General features: G+C 33.7%; 1 protein-coding gene across 6 annotated transcripts; it reads right to left on the bottom strand.

The window, feature by feature from the left end:
• Positions 1-28: 28 nt before the first annotated feature.
• Positions 29-17,230, bottom strand: LOC128167227 (uncharacterized). 6 transcript variants are annotated; one of them, XM_052832816.1, is made up of 10 exons: positions 17,106-17,230; positions 13,469-13,718; positions 12,794-12,907; positions 8,474-8,649; positions 4,705-5,613; positions 2,157-3,632; positions 1,405-1,544; positions 987-1,093; positions 785-886; positions 29-619 (listed from the first exon to the last, which is right to left on the bottom strand). In XM_052832816.1, the coding sequence occupies exons 2-10, from the start codon at positions 13,701-13,703 to the stop codon at positions 567-569; spliced, it is 3,312 nt and encodes a 1,103-aa protein (XP_052688776.1). In that variant the 5' UTR covers positions 13,704-13,718; positions 17,106-17,230; the 3' UTR covers positions 29-566. The 6 variants fall into 6 exon arrangements, with proteins under 6 accessions (XP_052688776.1, XP_052688777.1, XP_052688775.1 ...); XM_052832817.1 differs by lacking the exon at positions 17,106-17,230 and adding an exon at positions 13,862-13,952; XM_052832815.1 differs by lacking the exon at positions 17,106-17,230 and adding an exon at positions 13,822-13,923.
• Positions 17,231-17,552: the final 322 nt, after the last annotated feature.

Below are 17,552 nucleotides of genomic sequence, written 5' to 3'. Positions count from 1 at the left end.
AAACGCTATATAATAGCATGTACTTCCTCCTTACATTGTAAAATATCCCATAGAAGGCTAATTTTATTTATTTTTTAACAAAATTATTTGTAAGATAATACAATATCGTAAACATATAAATTTACAAAATGACCTGTATTCAATCAAAGAATTGACAAGATGTCTTTAGTGGAGATCATGACATTGTACTCACACTATTAACCATCCAATATAAATTTTTAATGATTACAATCATTTAACCAGTTAAAATGATTGAAATAATATACCGGTATAAACAAATAAAATGCAACAAAAACAAGAAAACAAAACAAAACAAACAATTCTTATATACATGTTTAAAGATAGAGGAAATAAATCATTGTGCCAAGAAATTCAAAATTTAAATCAAATTAAAACATTTAAAATTCAGGTTTTACCAAGGATACTTTTTTTAAATTTGCTTTTCTCAGATTGGTCATTCATTTTAATATTTTAATAAACCTCGAGATCATTCATGGTCAGATGGGAGAGGATCATGTACATGTATTAATATTGACCGCAGCTTACGTCAATTTAGTACATTGTAGTTACTTCACAACAGTTAAATATTCATTTCGCATCGAAAATTCTGTAGGATCCACTGCAAAGAAAATAAAAATGCTTTAAAGCTTAATAAATGATCTATATATATAAATATATATGTATATATATATATATATATATATATATATATATATATATATATATATATATATATATATATATATATATATATATATATATATATATATAAAATAGGTCATACAATTTACTTTCAAGGGCTTCCAACTTGGCTTGAGTCTCAAACATCTAATATTTTGATTTTTATTACCATAATGTTCTTGTTCCTGTATTGACTTTAACAATCCTAAAATGAATTTTTAAAAAAAAACCATCAAATACAGTTGTACATGCTCTAATTCATCAAGGCAAAATATCAATACTATGCAAAGTTTAATCTTACGTACCTCTCCTAATGATGAGTATGTAAATGATTAATGCGATTGTGCTGAACACAAATATAGCTGCTACTACGGACAGACCAACAACAACTCCTGTATTAGAACTATCATTGCTGAAAAAAAAATCCAGAAAAAAAATTAACACCAACACGTCAATTAGGAAGGGAAAGAAAGCGACAAAGGAGTGTGATACAGGATCCAAACTTAATTCTGTCAAACGGATCTTTCCTATTTTGCCTATTTTGAACGACTGATGCCATGTTTTACTAGACTGGGTATTATTTTATACAATGTTGATTTGGGACTTAAAAATAGAACAATTTTTTTGACTGATGAAAATATCGTGCGTTTCATTTTGTTTCTTTTTAATGACGGTGTCGTATTTATGTACATCTACAAAAGGTATAGGTATTTAGATATTTACCTTGTTTCTTTTTCATCCTTCGCGTTTCCATTGTAAAACAAAGTACAATAATCTTTACATTTTTGATTCTGACATTCAGTAGGGTTGATTGTATCAATTCTGCTTAAATTGAGTTTAGTTGATTGGCTAAAACTTCCAACCTGTTCCAAGGAAAAAAGCAAATATTTTTATCTGCCTATTGATATTTCCAATATCCTCTAATTAAAGTCAAATATTGGTCCATTGCTTGACATTTTACTATTTTATCCAGTTTCAATGATCACAATACTTCACTTACTTATCATTAAAATTTTTAGAGCCAAGTTTGTGAAGGTAACCAACCACTTGAAATCCTTTACTGACATTTTTTACATTTGAATCTTGCCACAAAGATATTTGAACAGCTTCATCTCAAAGTGACACAAATAATTCTAAAGATGGGAAGCGGTGTGGTGTACATGAAAAAGAGTGTAACATCGAGGTATGAATATGTAACCGCGATTGATTCCTATAGTACATACAGTATATCCAGTAATTTTTGCAAAGGTCTAATTTTCGCTTTTTTGCGATATCTTTTAAATCGAAAATTGTTGATTAAGCAGAAATTGTATTCTGTATCCTTTTCTATAAGAAACTTTTTAAATTGCAAAAAATGACCGACGCAAATTTTCGCAAATTTTGTGACACGTGAAAAAAACCCAGATATACGGTATAATATCAAATTGTAGCGTCAGTGACGTGCATCAGCTTTTATTCAGCGAATGCTAAAATACCTTAACGAATTCCAGCACCTTTGGATCAGTCTTCGATTTCTTTATCTGGTATATAACATGGCCAAGATTTCCGTCTCCGTTGTCATCAAAGATACTTGTTTGAACACCGTTCAGAGAGAGATTCTGTCGTTGAAAATACTCCCATACTCGTTTTGGGTTATCTCTATATTCGGAGCATATTGTTTTAGAATTTAGCCCACAAATATGACGAAAAGCGGAATACGCTCCATTTAACACTACCTTAGCAGCATGCAGGGCAAAAGGAGACCAAATGTCATAGTTGATGTCACTGGAATTATACCGGTCAAATACCTTTTCACATTGTTCATTGGAAGATTTGTCAAAACTTCCAGGAAAAAAGCATGCATTCTTTTTCTCAAGAAAAGACCGTGTCCAGGGATTTAAATAGTATTTTTCTGTTGATTTTGAATATATATAGCCCTTTAGATTATTTCCGCTCAGTGGTATTTCCAAGGATAATGATAAAGAATTCTCTAGTTTGGGATTGTTCTCAATTATCTCCGTTCTCGTGCCAAAGGCCTCACTTGCAATAAAAACAAATTCTTCAGCATCCATTGATTTTGTTATCACTTCGATAACCTCCGAGACGACGTGTGATTTAAGGAACAACAGGACTACTTTAGCATACGGGTTTCTTCTTAAATCGTCAAGAACCTTCGAGTATTTATTTTCTTGAACTATGATTTCGTTAGCTACACACACTTTCGATGACTTTGCCGCACGAATAATGTCATCGCGTCCACCTTCGCCATACGTGCCTTCACTAAAAAGTATTTGAATGTAGGTCAAGTCTAACTTTTTTGAGATGTCGACCATGGCCACAGCTTGATTTGTATCTGGAGTGGTTAATCTTAAAAAGTATTTGTATTCTTCTCTGTCGCTAAGAACTGCTGCTGTTGACCCGTAAGCTACTTGGACAATGTTGAATTCCTGCAATACCTCTGCTGCTGCCTGACTAATGCTGCTACCCAATTCAGCAACAACACCTAATACTCTGGAAGACACATCATGCACAACAGTCCCATTTGGTAGGGTTACACCATTGTTCATTATATTCAGTAGTTTTTTACTAGTGAGAACAGGTTGATTGCAACTATTCAATATGATAAAACCAATTGTAGAGTTTGGAAATACGTCTTTATTCTGGTTTATATCATCAACTGCGTAAGAAATGGCCTCTGTGCATTCCCATCCATTGGATTCTCTGATAACACCACAATGTAATGGATTTGAGAGATCTCCAGTGTTGACAGGAGCCATTCCAATGATAAAAAAATCCCCATTTTTAAAGTAAATGTCATTTTCGGTATTTTCTACTTTACAGGATTTACAGTTCCTTCCAAGAGAACACTGTGCCTTGTACATGTTTGGCCATTGTATTTCGTTGTTGTTGTCACTATAATCAACAAGTCTCCCAGTTAATACCTTCAATGAGTTCTCGCCATAGTCAGCTACCTTGGATGTGTAAAGAGAAGATTCTGATATTAAAGATCATATATCAAAGCCTTTGATTTAATTAAACTACAAATAACTAAGTACACGGAAGTAGTATTTTATCAATTGCAATTCATATTAACTACTAGCATGTTTTATAATTTTCATGGCAGGGTTTCTAATAGCAAAGACAAAGAAAAGTTATTTATTGCCTCAAACAAAACAACACCTTTACAGTATGTCCAGGTATACTTTTGGGCATTTAAATCGGGTCACATGGAAATGTTAAAAACTTTGCTTTTAAATGTTGCTATTCGTTTGAACAGCATTATGTTTATTTCCCCCCCCCCCCCCCCCCCCCCAAAAAAAAAAAACTCTTTCAATAAAAGGTTACAGGTATCTAATCCTAAGTTCCAAATGTGAAGATAAATATGAAAGACATGGAATTTTTTGATATTGAGAAAATATCGATCATTTGTAAATATATTTGATAACATCATTACAAATCAAACAAAACTTTTGAGAGCTAACCAAAAATCATACTTGCATGTTCACATGTAATTATTATGTTAAACGAGATGGAAATAAAATTGTATTTTTAAGACTTAACAAACCCTGAAGAAAAAAAACATAGTAATGGGGTACTTGATATTCCTCGATAGATACGGTTAAATCTGGTCAGCTTTGGATGAAGTCAATGATACTAATATCAAAGAAGATGGGTGAATTCATATTTTTTCTTATCGTTTGTTGAAATATTCAAAACTAAATAGTTAGAAATTGTGCTTTTGCAAACTTGTAATATAACATCATCTAGTATATTTGGTTGGGAAAAAAATAATTTGAAATTGTTTTTTTACGACAAAACCAAATGGGCATTTGTGCTATCTTGTTCCCCTATCTTCTTTCTAAATATAAATACTTACTGCTGTCTAGTATACTAGTACTTCTTTGCAAAATATTGAATACTGATTTTTAAGAGAAACTATGCCTTATGGTACAAAGTAAACTTTACCCCAACATACATATTCTCTCTCTCTCTCTCTCTCTCTCTCTCTCTCTCTCTCTCTCTCTCTCTCTCTCTCTCTCTTACCTTTTCTAAACAGAAATCTTCATTCTTATCAAGGCATCGCCGATACTGATAAACTTCATAGGCCGAAATATTTCCGTTCATTAGTACCTCGTTTTTCCCATTTAGAATAATACTGAAATTCTTTTCGAAGTGGAATGGTACATCCTGAAATATGACTTCACGTGAACTCTTCTTAAAAAGCATATTTTTATGTTTGTGCAGAGTTTCTCTCAATTCTGTACAGATTCCGTCACTACCTTTACACTTTTCCGAATGCAGCTCTTTGATTCCATTCACTTGAAGAAGAGCAGCAACGATTGCATATCCTTCAAATATATTTTCGTTTTCCGAAGTGCTCACTTCTTGTAACGTTGGCATCAAGCAGGTTTCTTGAAATGGATCACAAGAGATATATTTGCGAAGTACATTTAGTAGCCAATGATTGGTTACATATTCATCTAAAAATGAAGTTTTGTTCGAAAGAATACTATTCCAATGGTTAGAGAACTCTTTCACTTCAAGTACTGGTGGGCTAGTTACAAATGTTCCTTTCGATACACTATCATAATTTTTCAGCATAGATCGTTCCAATGCTATCGATTCTGAAAATACCATCATCAGTCGAAAAAATGATCCTTGTTTACGACCTTGGACAATACTAAGAAAGTCACTAGCAGTTGTGGTAGACACGAAAAATATGACACCCGTGATCTGGCTCTCGGCATTACTTAACAGATTGTCCAAAACGGTCTGTAGAGCACTGAAGTCGACAGTTATTCCAATTTCAATAGGAAACGATTTTGCTATACAAATACCCTCAAATTTAGCGGAACTTGAGAGTTCTTCGAAAGCTGTTCTTCCATAGGTTGTATTTTCATACACGACTGCAACATAATTCCATTCTAGTTGTTTCAAAAAGTGCTGCATAACCTACATGATATGATTTATGATAAACGTTAAAATTTTACTTATCAAACTTATATGGCAACTTGATAACTATAACTTTATGATAACTACAAAGTAAATTACAGTCCAATGTTCATTATTTACAAAGAAGTGTTATTAAACTGTTGCCACATTCTCACAAAGACATACACGTGATAGAATTGTGTTAACGTATGAATCAGCGATAAAAACATGGCGCTCTTAGATATGAACACAAACCGTTAAACTTTTTTTCAATGAATACTCTATACTGTCTGTATACAACTAAAACAATTGTCGGTAATGGAAAGTTTCTCATGTCATGTACCACTACATTGTATTATTATCACATGCTCATTTCAAAGTTCCTTGTTTGAAAATTGAGAAGTTTGGTTATTGGTAAATGGTTGCTAGTTGTCTACTTCAATCAACAAACCATCAGTTTACAAAAATTATGCATATGGTATTAATACGCAAGTGTAAATGCTTATTTATTTGTTGAATTCATGCTTTTATTTCGGCGTAAGAGAAATGGTCTAATATATGTGGCTACAATGTATTCGAAACAAAATTCTTGTTTGCTTTTGACATAATAATAATATTTTTGAAAATAATAATAATTCTAATAATTATCATTTCGACGGAAAAAGGGAGTTCCAACAGAATCCAATTTGAAAGAATTAATTGAAACACAAGGGTTATCACCTTTGCAAATGGGGAACAATTATACACTTCATACAACGGATAAGCAATATAGTTTTGTTAGTTTCAATCAAAAAATAAATTGTTAAAAAAATCATTGTTAGTTGTTTTCACGATTTTTACAAGTACTCAAAACAAGAGGCTCATGGGCCACATCGCTCACCTGAGGAACAAATGGTATGATAAAATCAGCTTAATGGAGTCATAATACAAACTATCTGGACAATGTACAATAATACATGTATATCCTGTATAAATAAAATTCATTTCCCCCCTGGATATTCTTATGTTTATAATCATTAGTCCCTTTTCTAACAGGATGATTTTATAGTCATATCATATGTTGAGTATTGCAGTTCTCAAAAAGATCCTTAACAATAGTTTATGTATGGGATATAAACCTACATCAAACTCTGAAACTTCTTGTGAGGCCAAAGAATTGTCCTGGGGCCAAAGTCTTGACAATTATAAAGAATCATCTGGCTGATTAGTTTCTGAGAAGAAGATTTTTAAAGATTTACTCTATTTATTCCTATGTTTAACTTCAACCCCCCCCCCCCCCCCATTGTGACCCCACCCTACCCCTGGGGGTCATGATTTTCACAACTTTGTATCTACACTACCTGAGGATGCTTCCACACTAGTTTCAGCTTTCCTGGTCTTATGGTTCATGAGAAGTAGATTTTTAAAGATTTATTCTGTATATTCCTATGTAAAATTTCGACCCCCCCCCCCATTGTGGTCCCACCCCTACCCCTGGGGGTCATGATTTTTACAACTTTGTATCTACACTAACTGAGGATGCTTTCACACAAGTTTCAGTTTTCCTGGCTGATTAGTTTCTGAGAAGAAGATTTTTAAAGATTTACTCTATATATTCCTATGTTAAACTTCGACCCCCCATTGTGGCCCCACCCTACCCCCAGGGGTCATGATTTTCACAACTTTGAATCTACACTACCCGAGGATGCTTTCACACAAGTGGCAGCTTTCCTGGTCTTACATTTCATGAGAAGAAGATTTTTGATGCTTTGTGCCAAGTTTGGTTGAAATTGGCCCAGTGGTTCTTGAGAAGATGTTGAAAATGTGAAAAGTTTACAGACAGATGGACAGACGGACAGACAGACGGACGACAGACAAAATGTGATCAGAATAGGTCACTTGAGCTTTCAGCTCAGGTGAGCTAAAAACGTTCAAAGAAGCCAATTTTAGGCATGTCTAAATTGAGTCAATCATATTTTTATACATGTATAAGCATGCTAAGAAAACATTTTTGGGAGAAGAAATTTTAGAGAGGGGGAAGAATGAGACAGAATAAAGTGAAAAATATTAGCTTTAAAAGCGTAACAGATAGGTCGTTAGGAGACCATTATGATTACCTACCACTGTAACCTAAAGCTTAGGAAGATTTATTAGGATAGGGATGATAAAATGGCCATATAGTCTTCTCCCTGTTTATTTCTTTCTGTTTGAAAACATATGTTGATGTGGTTTATTTTGATATATGTGGTTAATTTGAAGTTATTTGATATTAATTGTCAATCTTTTAATAGATTTTTTTTAACGATATAAAGGTTTTTTTGTAGATAATATTCCCTGAAGATTAACATCATCTTCTTTTGATCTGAGGCGTTTCTGTCAGTAAAAGTAGCTTAGATAAGGACTGAGGATCTGTAAATAGTTATATGAAACCGCTTTGTAAATAAGTTAAAAAAAACCTTGGAATATCCTAAGAGAATAAAAAAAAATTGCCAAAAAAAAGGTTTTGTGCTTTTTTTTCTCAACTTTCATTTAGTATAGCAGTAATTTTTGTAATGACGCTGAAGAATTAAAGATATTCTTTTCAAATAAGTAAACAATATTTCTAATGTTGCTAAATAGATTTTGTAACGAATTTATGGTGAAATTTAAACTGATGAAAACTGGAACCCGAAACTTTGCTTACTAGATAAATGGTCTGAGTAAATTAATATTCCGGCTGGTGGGTGGTTTCGATGACTACTAATTCTTTCATTGGGAAATAGCACAGAACCTTTTGTTATATATCCTATTCAAATAAAATAACAGGTTTGATTGTCACTTTAAAAAAATCGTAGAGCCGTAATAAAAAAAAAAACCTTGTAGATAATACTTGATATGTCAATAACGTATACTAAACATTCACCTTTGTCTGAATTGTATCGCTTGGTATTACTCTCACTATATTGGACAGTCTTTCATCATTTAAGTTTGAACTTGTCGCAGAGAAAAGAAACTGATAAAGCTGATACTCCTTTGATAAAGAACTTAGAAAAGCCGACGTTTCTTCAGCCTCTGAACTTGCTTCTGGGCCAAGTATACCTGAAAATCGATTGTAAAATCCGTTTTAAAATATTATAAAAGAACGCGACCACCTTAGTTCTGTAAATTTTCAAGGCTACTCAAATAAAAAGGCAGTAATTTTTTTTAAATATGTTTTGAATTTACTGTAAACCAACTTTTATTCGCGTGCGATAAATTTTTGCGAGGTTCGCGGGGACATCATTATCGAAAATATTTATCACTGCGAACCATTCGTTGTCGGTTGTTATAACAAGACTGGTATGGACAAGGCTTGGTCGCAAACATTAGTCGTCGCGAAGCAGTTCCTCGGATGTGAATCGCGAAATAAAGTCGTCCCGAATAAAAGTTGGTTTAAAGTATAATATTATATTTTTCTTAATTTACAGTTTTATAAGTAACTGCTTATCCATGTTTCTGTGCTTACAAACTACCCAAGATATTTTTCCACAACCATCAGGATTGTAAATATTGTGAACTATTTGCTGTTTAATTCTGTGCACATATTTTTTTTTATCTTTTGTTAGCATAATTATATTTTTTTTCTTAATATATATTTTTTTGGAATGACTGATTCTCTCTGTTTCTGTACGTACTAACAAACAACCCAATTTATTATATGACTGATTAATTCCTAGCTGTCTGATTGGCTGATATCCAACAATCTAGAAAAAAAAAACCAGAACGTTATATTCACCAGCACGTGACCTAGGAGGTCAATATAACGCATTTAACTAAAAATAGATCGTCCAATGAAAAATCGCGTTTCTCAATTTGTTTGGCAATGGCTTCAAACTAAAATGTGTGCTTGATATAACAGCCAATTTGATATGTTTGTATCAACTCGTCGCTGATTCAAATATTAAATAATTATTGCTGATTTTCAATCAATACGATGATTTAGCTACCATCGGAGTACAATATTCACCGAGCCCCCTCGCCGGCTCGGTGAATATTGTACTCCGAGAATAGCTAAATCATCGTATTGACCTAAAAAAAAACCCGCAATAATTGTATAATATTTTCTACAATTAGCAGAATTATAAACGTAAAACATTTGCTGTTCAATTATGTTTACAATTATTTTTTTTAATATGATGGCTTTCTTTGTTTATGAGGACATCAAATTAAATATTAAGTCTTCAATACCCTAATGCCATTCAGCATTTAACTATATCTCAGTAGTAAGTATTGCATATGCGAAAATGGACGTTAACTAATTACCTAATCAGAATTTGAAAAAACAAGAGATGTTTGGGAAACACTTATGCCCCCTCCCTTGGAAACGTCCACAAAGAAAATAAACGGAAACTGCAAATAACTGGAATTTCCAAGGGGTATAACTGTCGAAAATTGCTCTATCATACCCAAAATCAAACTTGACCTAGATATTATTTAGATAAACATGTATATCAAATTTCATATCAATACGTGCACCCTCTGCGAAGATGTCCAAGAGCCGTAACTCTGTCAAAATTTGCTTGATCAAACCCAATATAAACTTGACCTAGATATTATCATAATAAACCTGTATACCAAATTTCATTTCAATATGTTCATCCTCTGCGAAGAAAATGAGCGGAAACTGCATATAACTGGAATTTTTCTACGTCCAAGGGCCATAACTCTGTCGAAAATTGCTAGATCGTACCCAATATCGAACTTGACCTAGATATTATCATGATAAACCTGTATACCAAATTTCATTTCAATGTGTTCATCCTCTGCGAAGAAAATGAACGGAAATTGTTGGTAGACCGACCGACCGACAGCCCTACCAACAGACCGACCGACCGACAGACAGCAGCAAAGCAATATGCCCTCCCTTCTTCGAAGGGGCATAAAAACACATTTGTATTTGTAGTGTAATATATAATTTTCTTGCGTTTCCATCGTTACAGTACTGTTGGTGAAACATTTTAGTTATCCGAGTACACTTTGGTTGGAAAGTACTAGTATGTAAAATACAAGTACAAGTCTATTTTTTGCCTTTTTGGCTTTAACGTTAAAAGATTTATCTTCGTCAAAAACATTTGATCTTCGATTGGGCTTAAAACGAACCACTTAGATGGTGTATAGCCGATTACTTCCGAGTGCATGTATTTTGAGTAACTTAAACGGATCAAAACCGATAGAAAGATTATTTAAAAACGAATAAGTTTTTCCCTACAGTCTTAAAAATATAGAAATAGCAATCAGAACCATGATTTTGTCTATTACAAAGTTCATAACACAACGCAAGCAGCCTTAAATCGTTTAGAAAAATACATTGATGCAAATCCTCTTTAAAATGCCATGGTCACGATTCTGGTCAATTTTATTTTTTCCTTTTTTTTATTGTTTACAATGCTTTTGAAATGCATGTCTCGTGACCAACGAAAATTTGAGTATCAGTCAAAAAGTTACAAGAGCTACAGAGCTCACAAAGTGAGCATAGTCAAAATACTATACAATTATTGCTGTTTTTTTAGGTCAATACGATGATTTAGCTACCCGAGAAGTACAATATTCACCGCGCCTCCGGAACGGTGAATATTGTACTTCGAGGGTAATGCTCACTTTCATTGTTAAAATTAATATGTCAGAAGGGCAGAGCCACCAATCTTGGGGTCATGGGGTGATTTAAAAAACCTTTTGATAATGACTAAAACATGCATTTATATGCTGAAGTATTTCATTGTCAGTGTTTTGCTTTTCTTTCTATCCATTACAATATACATGTTATTTATCCCTGGTCAAATGAGGAAAAGATGCCTTTTGTGGGGTTTTTCTCATGCGTTTTACTTAATTCCGTGTTTTTTCTTGAAGCCTGTTTTAAGCGCTATAATTATTAAGCGCATGTGCTAGCGCTGATCTTTTTATAAGCGCCACCTAGTGATCATGCTGCCGAACTCTAAAAATAGCAAGATTAGCAAAAGAACGTAGAGTTGTGGGTTTATTTATTAAAACAAGAATAAATTACAAACTTAGCATTATCAGACCTTTCAGTTAAGTCTGAGGATGCATTGCCGATTATACAACTGATCGTGCCAAAAGATATTCCATGCTTCTATTATATAAGACGCATGTTGAGTGACCGTTGTGCGATGTAAACAAAGGATGGCCAGTGGTGCGGATAACGGAGTTTCAAAGCATGCGATCAGAGATATCGCCTTGTCTTGCTGCTATTTCAAAAGTTTACGTAGATAAATTTTAATTGAGACCCCGAAAGGCCAACAGATTTATCAACATGATGTTTTTAAAAATATCTGTTAACTTTGATCATTCATGCATTTTGTCGATTTTTAAAAAAGAAATTCAATGACATTTAGTCATAGTTTAAGGTCTTAATCGGTGAAAAGGTACGGTCAGTCTTGTTTTCACTCACTAAGTAAGTGTATTCAAAACTTGCCGTACACTGTATGCACGAACAAGGTTAGCATCCTGACTGTAGGGTAGGAGACAGGTGTTCAGCGATACAATGTATGAGTGCACACCTAGTGTTTATTAAATAGACTTTTAACTTTGCAGAGATCCCTTCCTGAATTTTATGGTCCCGTTGCAAACCACTGTCGATAAATATATCCTCTTAAATTTGAGAAATATATTTTTGTATGCAAAATTTGTATTTTTGTGTCCGTGGTTACAGACGATACCGAGGGACAGTCTGATGCAAGTTAGAAATTGACCAGTTTCATAACTTCGAAAATTCTATAACACACACTGTCTTATTCCTTCCCAGAAATCCAATGTACACAAGCGCAATCGAAGAAGATGGGGAAATAAGATGGCGCAACTGCCCATTTGGTTTAGTCGTAAAATACAACTTCAAAAGTATTAGATTTAATGATATTTTAATATTGCAGTATCTAATCATTTCTCATATGGGCATTTTATACGCCTTATTCACCTATCTCCATCTTCTTTCATCACAACTTTAATTAGGCAGTCCGTGGGCCGACTGATCAGTTAATATACATGTACGTTACAAACTCCTCTCCTCAAATTGATTGAAATGGTATGGTCAGGTTCTCCTGCATGTTATGCATTTTTATGAAATCTTTTTATTTACTTTCTGTATAATTATGATTTTAAAATATTAACAATTGACATTAAAAAAAAAAAGATTAGCGATGAGGCTGGCTTAGCGCTTTCCAGTACTTTGAGTACTTTGATTCATACTGACCTACGATTGGGAGAGACGATGAATTAGCGTGGTTTTCAAAAGCCTTCTGGACAAAATTCACAGTGTGGTACACTGCTCTTCCTGGTATGTCACACGTGGAAAACGCCTCGATACCTGTAACACCCAAATCCTTTTACTTTGTTAAAAGCAGCTTAGCCTGAGAAAAAAAGTGGTGCATTGTGCGTCAATTGTGAAATCTATAAAAAACAAACTTAATTTTAAAAATACTACGGTCTCGTAATTATCAAATGCAAGACATACATGATTAGTTTCCAAAATTGGAAATATTTTTTAATATCAGAATATTCAAATATTAATTTTTATTAAAATAATATTATTATAACAGTATTGAAATAATATTATAGACTATAATATATAGAGATATTTTCATTCATTTTTATTTATATAAGCTGGTACAAATGTATCTCAATGTTCATACTTTTGCATTAAATTTTTTAGGATAAAAATCGTCTTGTCTTTTTTATACATGTATACTACTTATAAATGAACCAAAAACATCTAAGATTAAAGGAATCGGATAAACGACTAAAAAACGAATTTGTTGCCATTATTCTTTTCGTGATTTTTCATTCAGATTACGGTTTTTTAGTTAAATAGATCCTAGCACAATTATACTATCAATTGCTTTTTTGGCTCGTTGTTCCAAATACTTACCTATGTTAATCCCAGGTATGTAGTTAGCTGCATTCAACTTCTTTAAGGTCCATTTTACTGCTTCGTAGTCTCTAACAGACGCTGTATCTACTGTGTTGGAGCAAGCACCATCCTTTAGGTTGAAGATTTTGAATAGTCCACCAATTATTATATCTCCCTCTAATTTAGTTGTTTCTTCAGCAACGCAGAGTGTAAATATGTGTATCCAAATCAACACGGAATCCGGATATTTCATTTTGATTGAATAAACCTTAGAGAAACAAGAAAATTCTCTTAGCGTCCCACTCTTATACAATATTGAAACAATTTCGACTGTAATGGCAACTCGTATCAATTTGTTACTGTTAACGTACAGTCCTTAAATTTTCCGTTATTCTAGGAACAAAATTTTACCGTCTCTCCTCCTTATCATGTGTTCCACGGATATATCATAGCACACTACATTTCAGCATTGTCTAAACTTTGCAGAAGGGAGTGCATTGGCGTGGTTTAAATGGACCTTAGATTTTAGATCAAAATCTTAATTTTTATTTTTGATGTTTAAATTTGAATACTTGTGCAATTTGAATAATTGGCAAAAACTTGAATGTTAGAAGTCAATTAGTTACAAGCAAGATAATAAGTCGAAAATCAATGTTATGTAAACAAAGCTCGAGTCTCATATTTGTTTATGAATAATGCAAAGTACAGAAATTACAATTTCTTTGAAAAAATGACTCGTGCCAAACAAGATAAACTGATCGAATGTGTTCATGAACAATATTATAACAAAATCAAATTGAAAAATTATACAAATACCACATACATGTTAACAATTACAAGACTTAAAGGGGCATGGTCACGATTTTGGTCAAAACTTATTTTGTCGATTTTAATGTTTAAAATGCTTCAGTAAGGCATTTTTAATAAGCAACCAAATTTTGAGTGTCATCTGATGAGTTATAAGCGAGTTACAGAGCTTACAATTCTTCGCTATGTAAACAATTACGTTTGTTTACATTTTGAATGTTGAAGTGAAAATTCCAGTTTTAGACCTTAAATAAATGTGTTAATTGTTAGGAACTGTTAACTTATGCTTAAAATGAATAATAAGATAGATAAACCAGCTTTAAAAAGATTTTTTAATGGTACATGTATATTGAACCTATGTAAACAAAAACAGGGCACGAGCCTTGTTTACATGACTAAGAATTGTAAGCCCTGTATCTTGCTTGAAACTCAACGACTGGCACCCAAATTTCATTTGATCATTAGAAATGCATTCTTAAAACATTGAAAATAATAAAAACAGAAAAATAAAATTTGATCAAAATCGTGACCATGTCCCTTTAAGCTTTGTTAACATAACAAAGAATTTCAAACTCTGTTTCGGCATCGGGTGCCATAACACTGCAGGCCTTTCCTGTCACCTCAGGGCAAATATTCTGGTATGTCGCCCTCGAAGCCATGTAATATATGTATAATATTCCATTATAATAATAACTGTCACGTGATCAACAAAAGTCACATGATCAACGTCCCGTCTCAACTTAAACAATTAGATTCCAATTACTTTAACCCCCAAAATACAAATTAAATTCTTGTATGAATTTCAGAAATATCTAAAAAAAAAAAAAAAAAAAAAAAAGAGAGAGAGAAACCTCGCATCTTCTTGAATAATGACATTACAAGCTAAGGAAAAAATAAACAAACACAGTAAAACCCCACTTTTAAGTGTAAAACAAAGCTTTCAATCTTTAGAATTTAATCAAAATCATCGTTCCAAGGAAAGGTAAATTCGTTGATAATATTCCAATCAATAAAATACCATATTGCACTTCAAAGAACACTCCAATGAACATTATATTTCATGGATTAGCCTTAACATTTAAATCCACAAAATCCACATATTTCTATCTGTTTACTTATTGGCTATACCGAACCATTTTCCTTCTAGTTACTGTATAAGATATATTAATTTTGGCCTTTGTTTCATAAATATGTAAACTATGTTCCTAGTAAAACTGTCACGTGTCTGGTTTACAGAATGCTTTGGTGATTGCTGCATTATTTGTATCTGAAAAAATATTACTTCTTTCCACCTCTCTCTCTCTCTCTCTCTCACACACACACACACACACACACACACACACACACACATTGCATTTTCATGGGGAATATAACCCTCGTAGCGCCCTCTCTGGATCTGCCACTGGAGACGCATTATTAGGAATAAGTTCTTACTTTTATCAATATACCGTTTAAATCATTTTTGTTTGTTTTGACCGTTTAAAAACCCATGCATTGGTCATGCGATTTTACGCATGCGCAGGCGCAAAACAGTCGACAGCTCGACGGTGCGATAAAGCAATGACGATGGAGCGATAGAGAACTAACCACGACACGATAGAGCATCGTGTCATTGTATCGCACTATCGCTTCAACGCTCTTGTTAATCGCTATCATACAATCGCGTCATCGCGCTTTCGCTTCATCGTGTCATCGCACCATCGTCATCACATTGTCGCATCATTGTCATCGCGCTATCGCAACATCGCTTCAAGATCATCGCATCATCGTCATTGCATTATCTTATCATTGCACTATAGATGCAAACCGCAATGGTGCAATGATGCGATAATAGACTACATGATCATCTCCGGATTCCATACGATTGAGAGAGTAACTGTTATTCTTATCCTCACTTAGCGGGGATGGCAGAAGGGGGGACTATAGTTTTCAGCGCTGTCTCTCAGTCATTCTGTCCCAACTTTTTTCCTTATGGTATGGCAAAGATTCAATACCTACTGCGTATCTTCATAATGAAAAGCGACTGGTGAAATCTTTAAATCTCTTTAAAATCAACAGGTGAATAAAAAATTCTAAACGACTTGATGTTTACTGACCGGGTTCGTCCTAAAAAATATCACAGAATTTTAGCACATGAAACGACGACTGGTGTCGCCGCCCGGTTGAGGACATACAGTCAAGGGACATAATTATTCGCCACCTGTGCGCAAATAGCTTTCATGTATATTGCTTGTGCATTATTAATTCATAACAGATACATGATATAACCCAGACACTCTCCACAGACATTCTGAACGAAATATCACTGTATACTCGGGTTTTTTTTGTGTTGTTTTTTGGGGGTTTTTTGTTTGTTTAACAGTTTAACCTGATCCCACTGTATTATTCGCCTCAGATGACCTTTTAAAAGACATTCTTACGAACTCCATATTGAAGAAAGACTAAAGTAAGACTGCGACTGTCTATCGGCGAGTGAATTAAGCACACTTTTCTGCAAGTCTTATTTACAGTTCATCACGAGGCATGCACACTTTTTGGCACAGCCAAAATTTTTCTGAACTACCATGGAGTTTACCCCCCCCCCCCCCCCCCCCACTTTTTGGAAACATGTATACAACTACCACCCCCCCCCCTTTCCCACGGATTAGGATTTTAGTGATTTTTGGAGCTTCCAGTTGTTTTTATGTTAAAGAATATGGGAGTTGTTGAGTATATCAGCAAGATCCTTCCGGGTTGCAACTAAGATGAAGATTGAGGAATTTGGTACCTTTTTTTTTCATTGACGAGTTTGATTCAAACAAACATTAAAATATTTAAGGAATTCGTTCAGAAAATGCCATTGACTTACCTCTTTTTACAACTTTTATGAATCTTTTGACTGCGGGTGTTGTGTTCCTTTTAAATTTCTTGTTCAATGGGCTTACTATTTGCACCAGTCTGTCGTTACGCTTGATTAACATTGGGAACAGTAACTCATGCAAACAAAATGTAGCGGGTATCAGATTCGGAGTTTTTAACACATAGTTATTTCAAGCTGTTTATTTCATTTTGCCACGTTGGAAAAGTTCAAAATGTGTAAAAACAAGCCCTTTTAGGAAATGCAGCTATGTAAAGGGTTCATAGAAAGACGGTTAACTAAAGCAAGATAATAACTAAAGAGTATTTTTTTAATGGCATAATTTTTACAGTTTTTGTGTCAGATTAAGCCCCCGATCGCGAGTGGTGTTTATCAATTTGGCTGTTAAATTTCCTTGCTGTTACTTGTTAAGGGGGTTGAAAATGGGAAGAGTCTAAG

This window comes from Crassostrea angulata, chromosome 10, assembly GCF_025612915.1.
Source record: "Crassostrea angulata isolate pt1a10 chromosome 10, ASM2561291v2, whole genome shotgun sequence".
In the NCBI taxonomy this organism is placed as follows: domain Eukaryota; kingdom Metazoa; phylum Mollusca; class Bivalvia; order Ostreida; family Ostreidae; genus Magallana; species Magallana angulata.
The sequence above is the reverse complement of the archived record's forward strand: the minus strand, read 5'-3'. Positions and strand labels throughout refer to the sequence as shown.

What these genes read in the sequence shown, in the direction of transcription:
- LOC128167227 (XM_052832816.1), bottom strand. Translation starts at nt 13,703, where the DNA reads ATGAAATATCCGGATTCCGTGTTGATTTGGATACACATATTTACACTC. An exon ending in CATACCTGGGATTAACATAG is followed by an intron (nt 12,908 to 13,468) that starts GTAAGTATTTGG and finishes TGGGTGTTACAG; the next exon opens with GTATCGAGGCGTTTTCCACG. An exon ending in AAGATTTCTGTTTAGAAAAG is followed by an intron (nt 3,633 to 4,704) that starts GTAAGAGAGAGA and finishes TACACATCCAAG; the next exon opens with GTAGCTGACTATGGCGAGAA.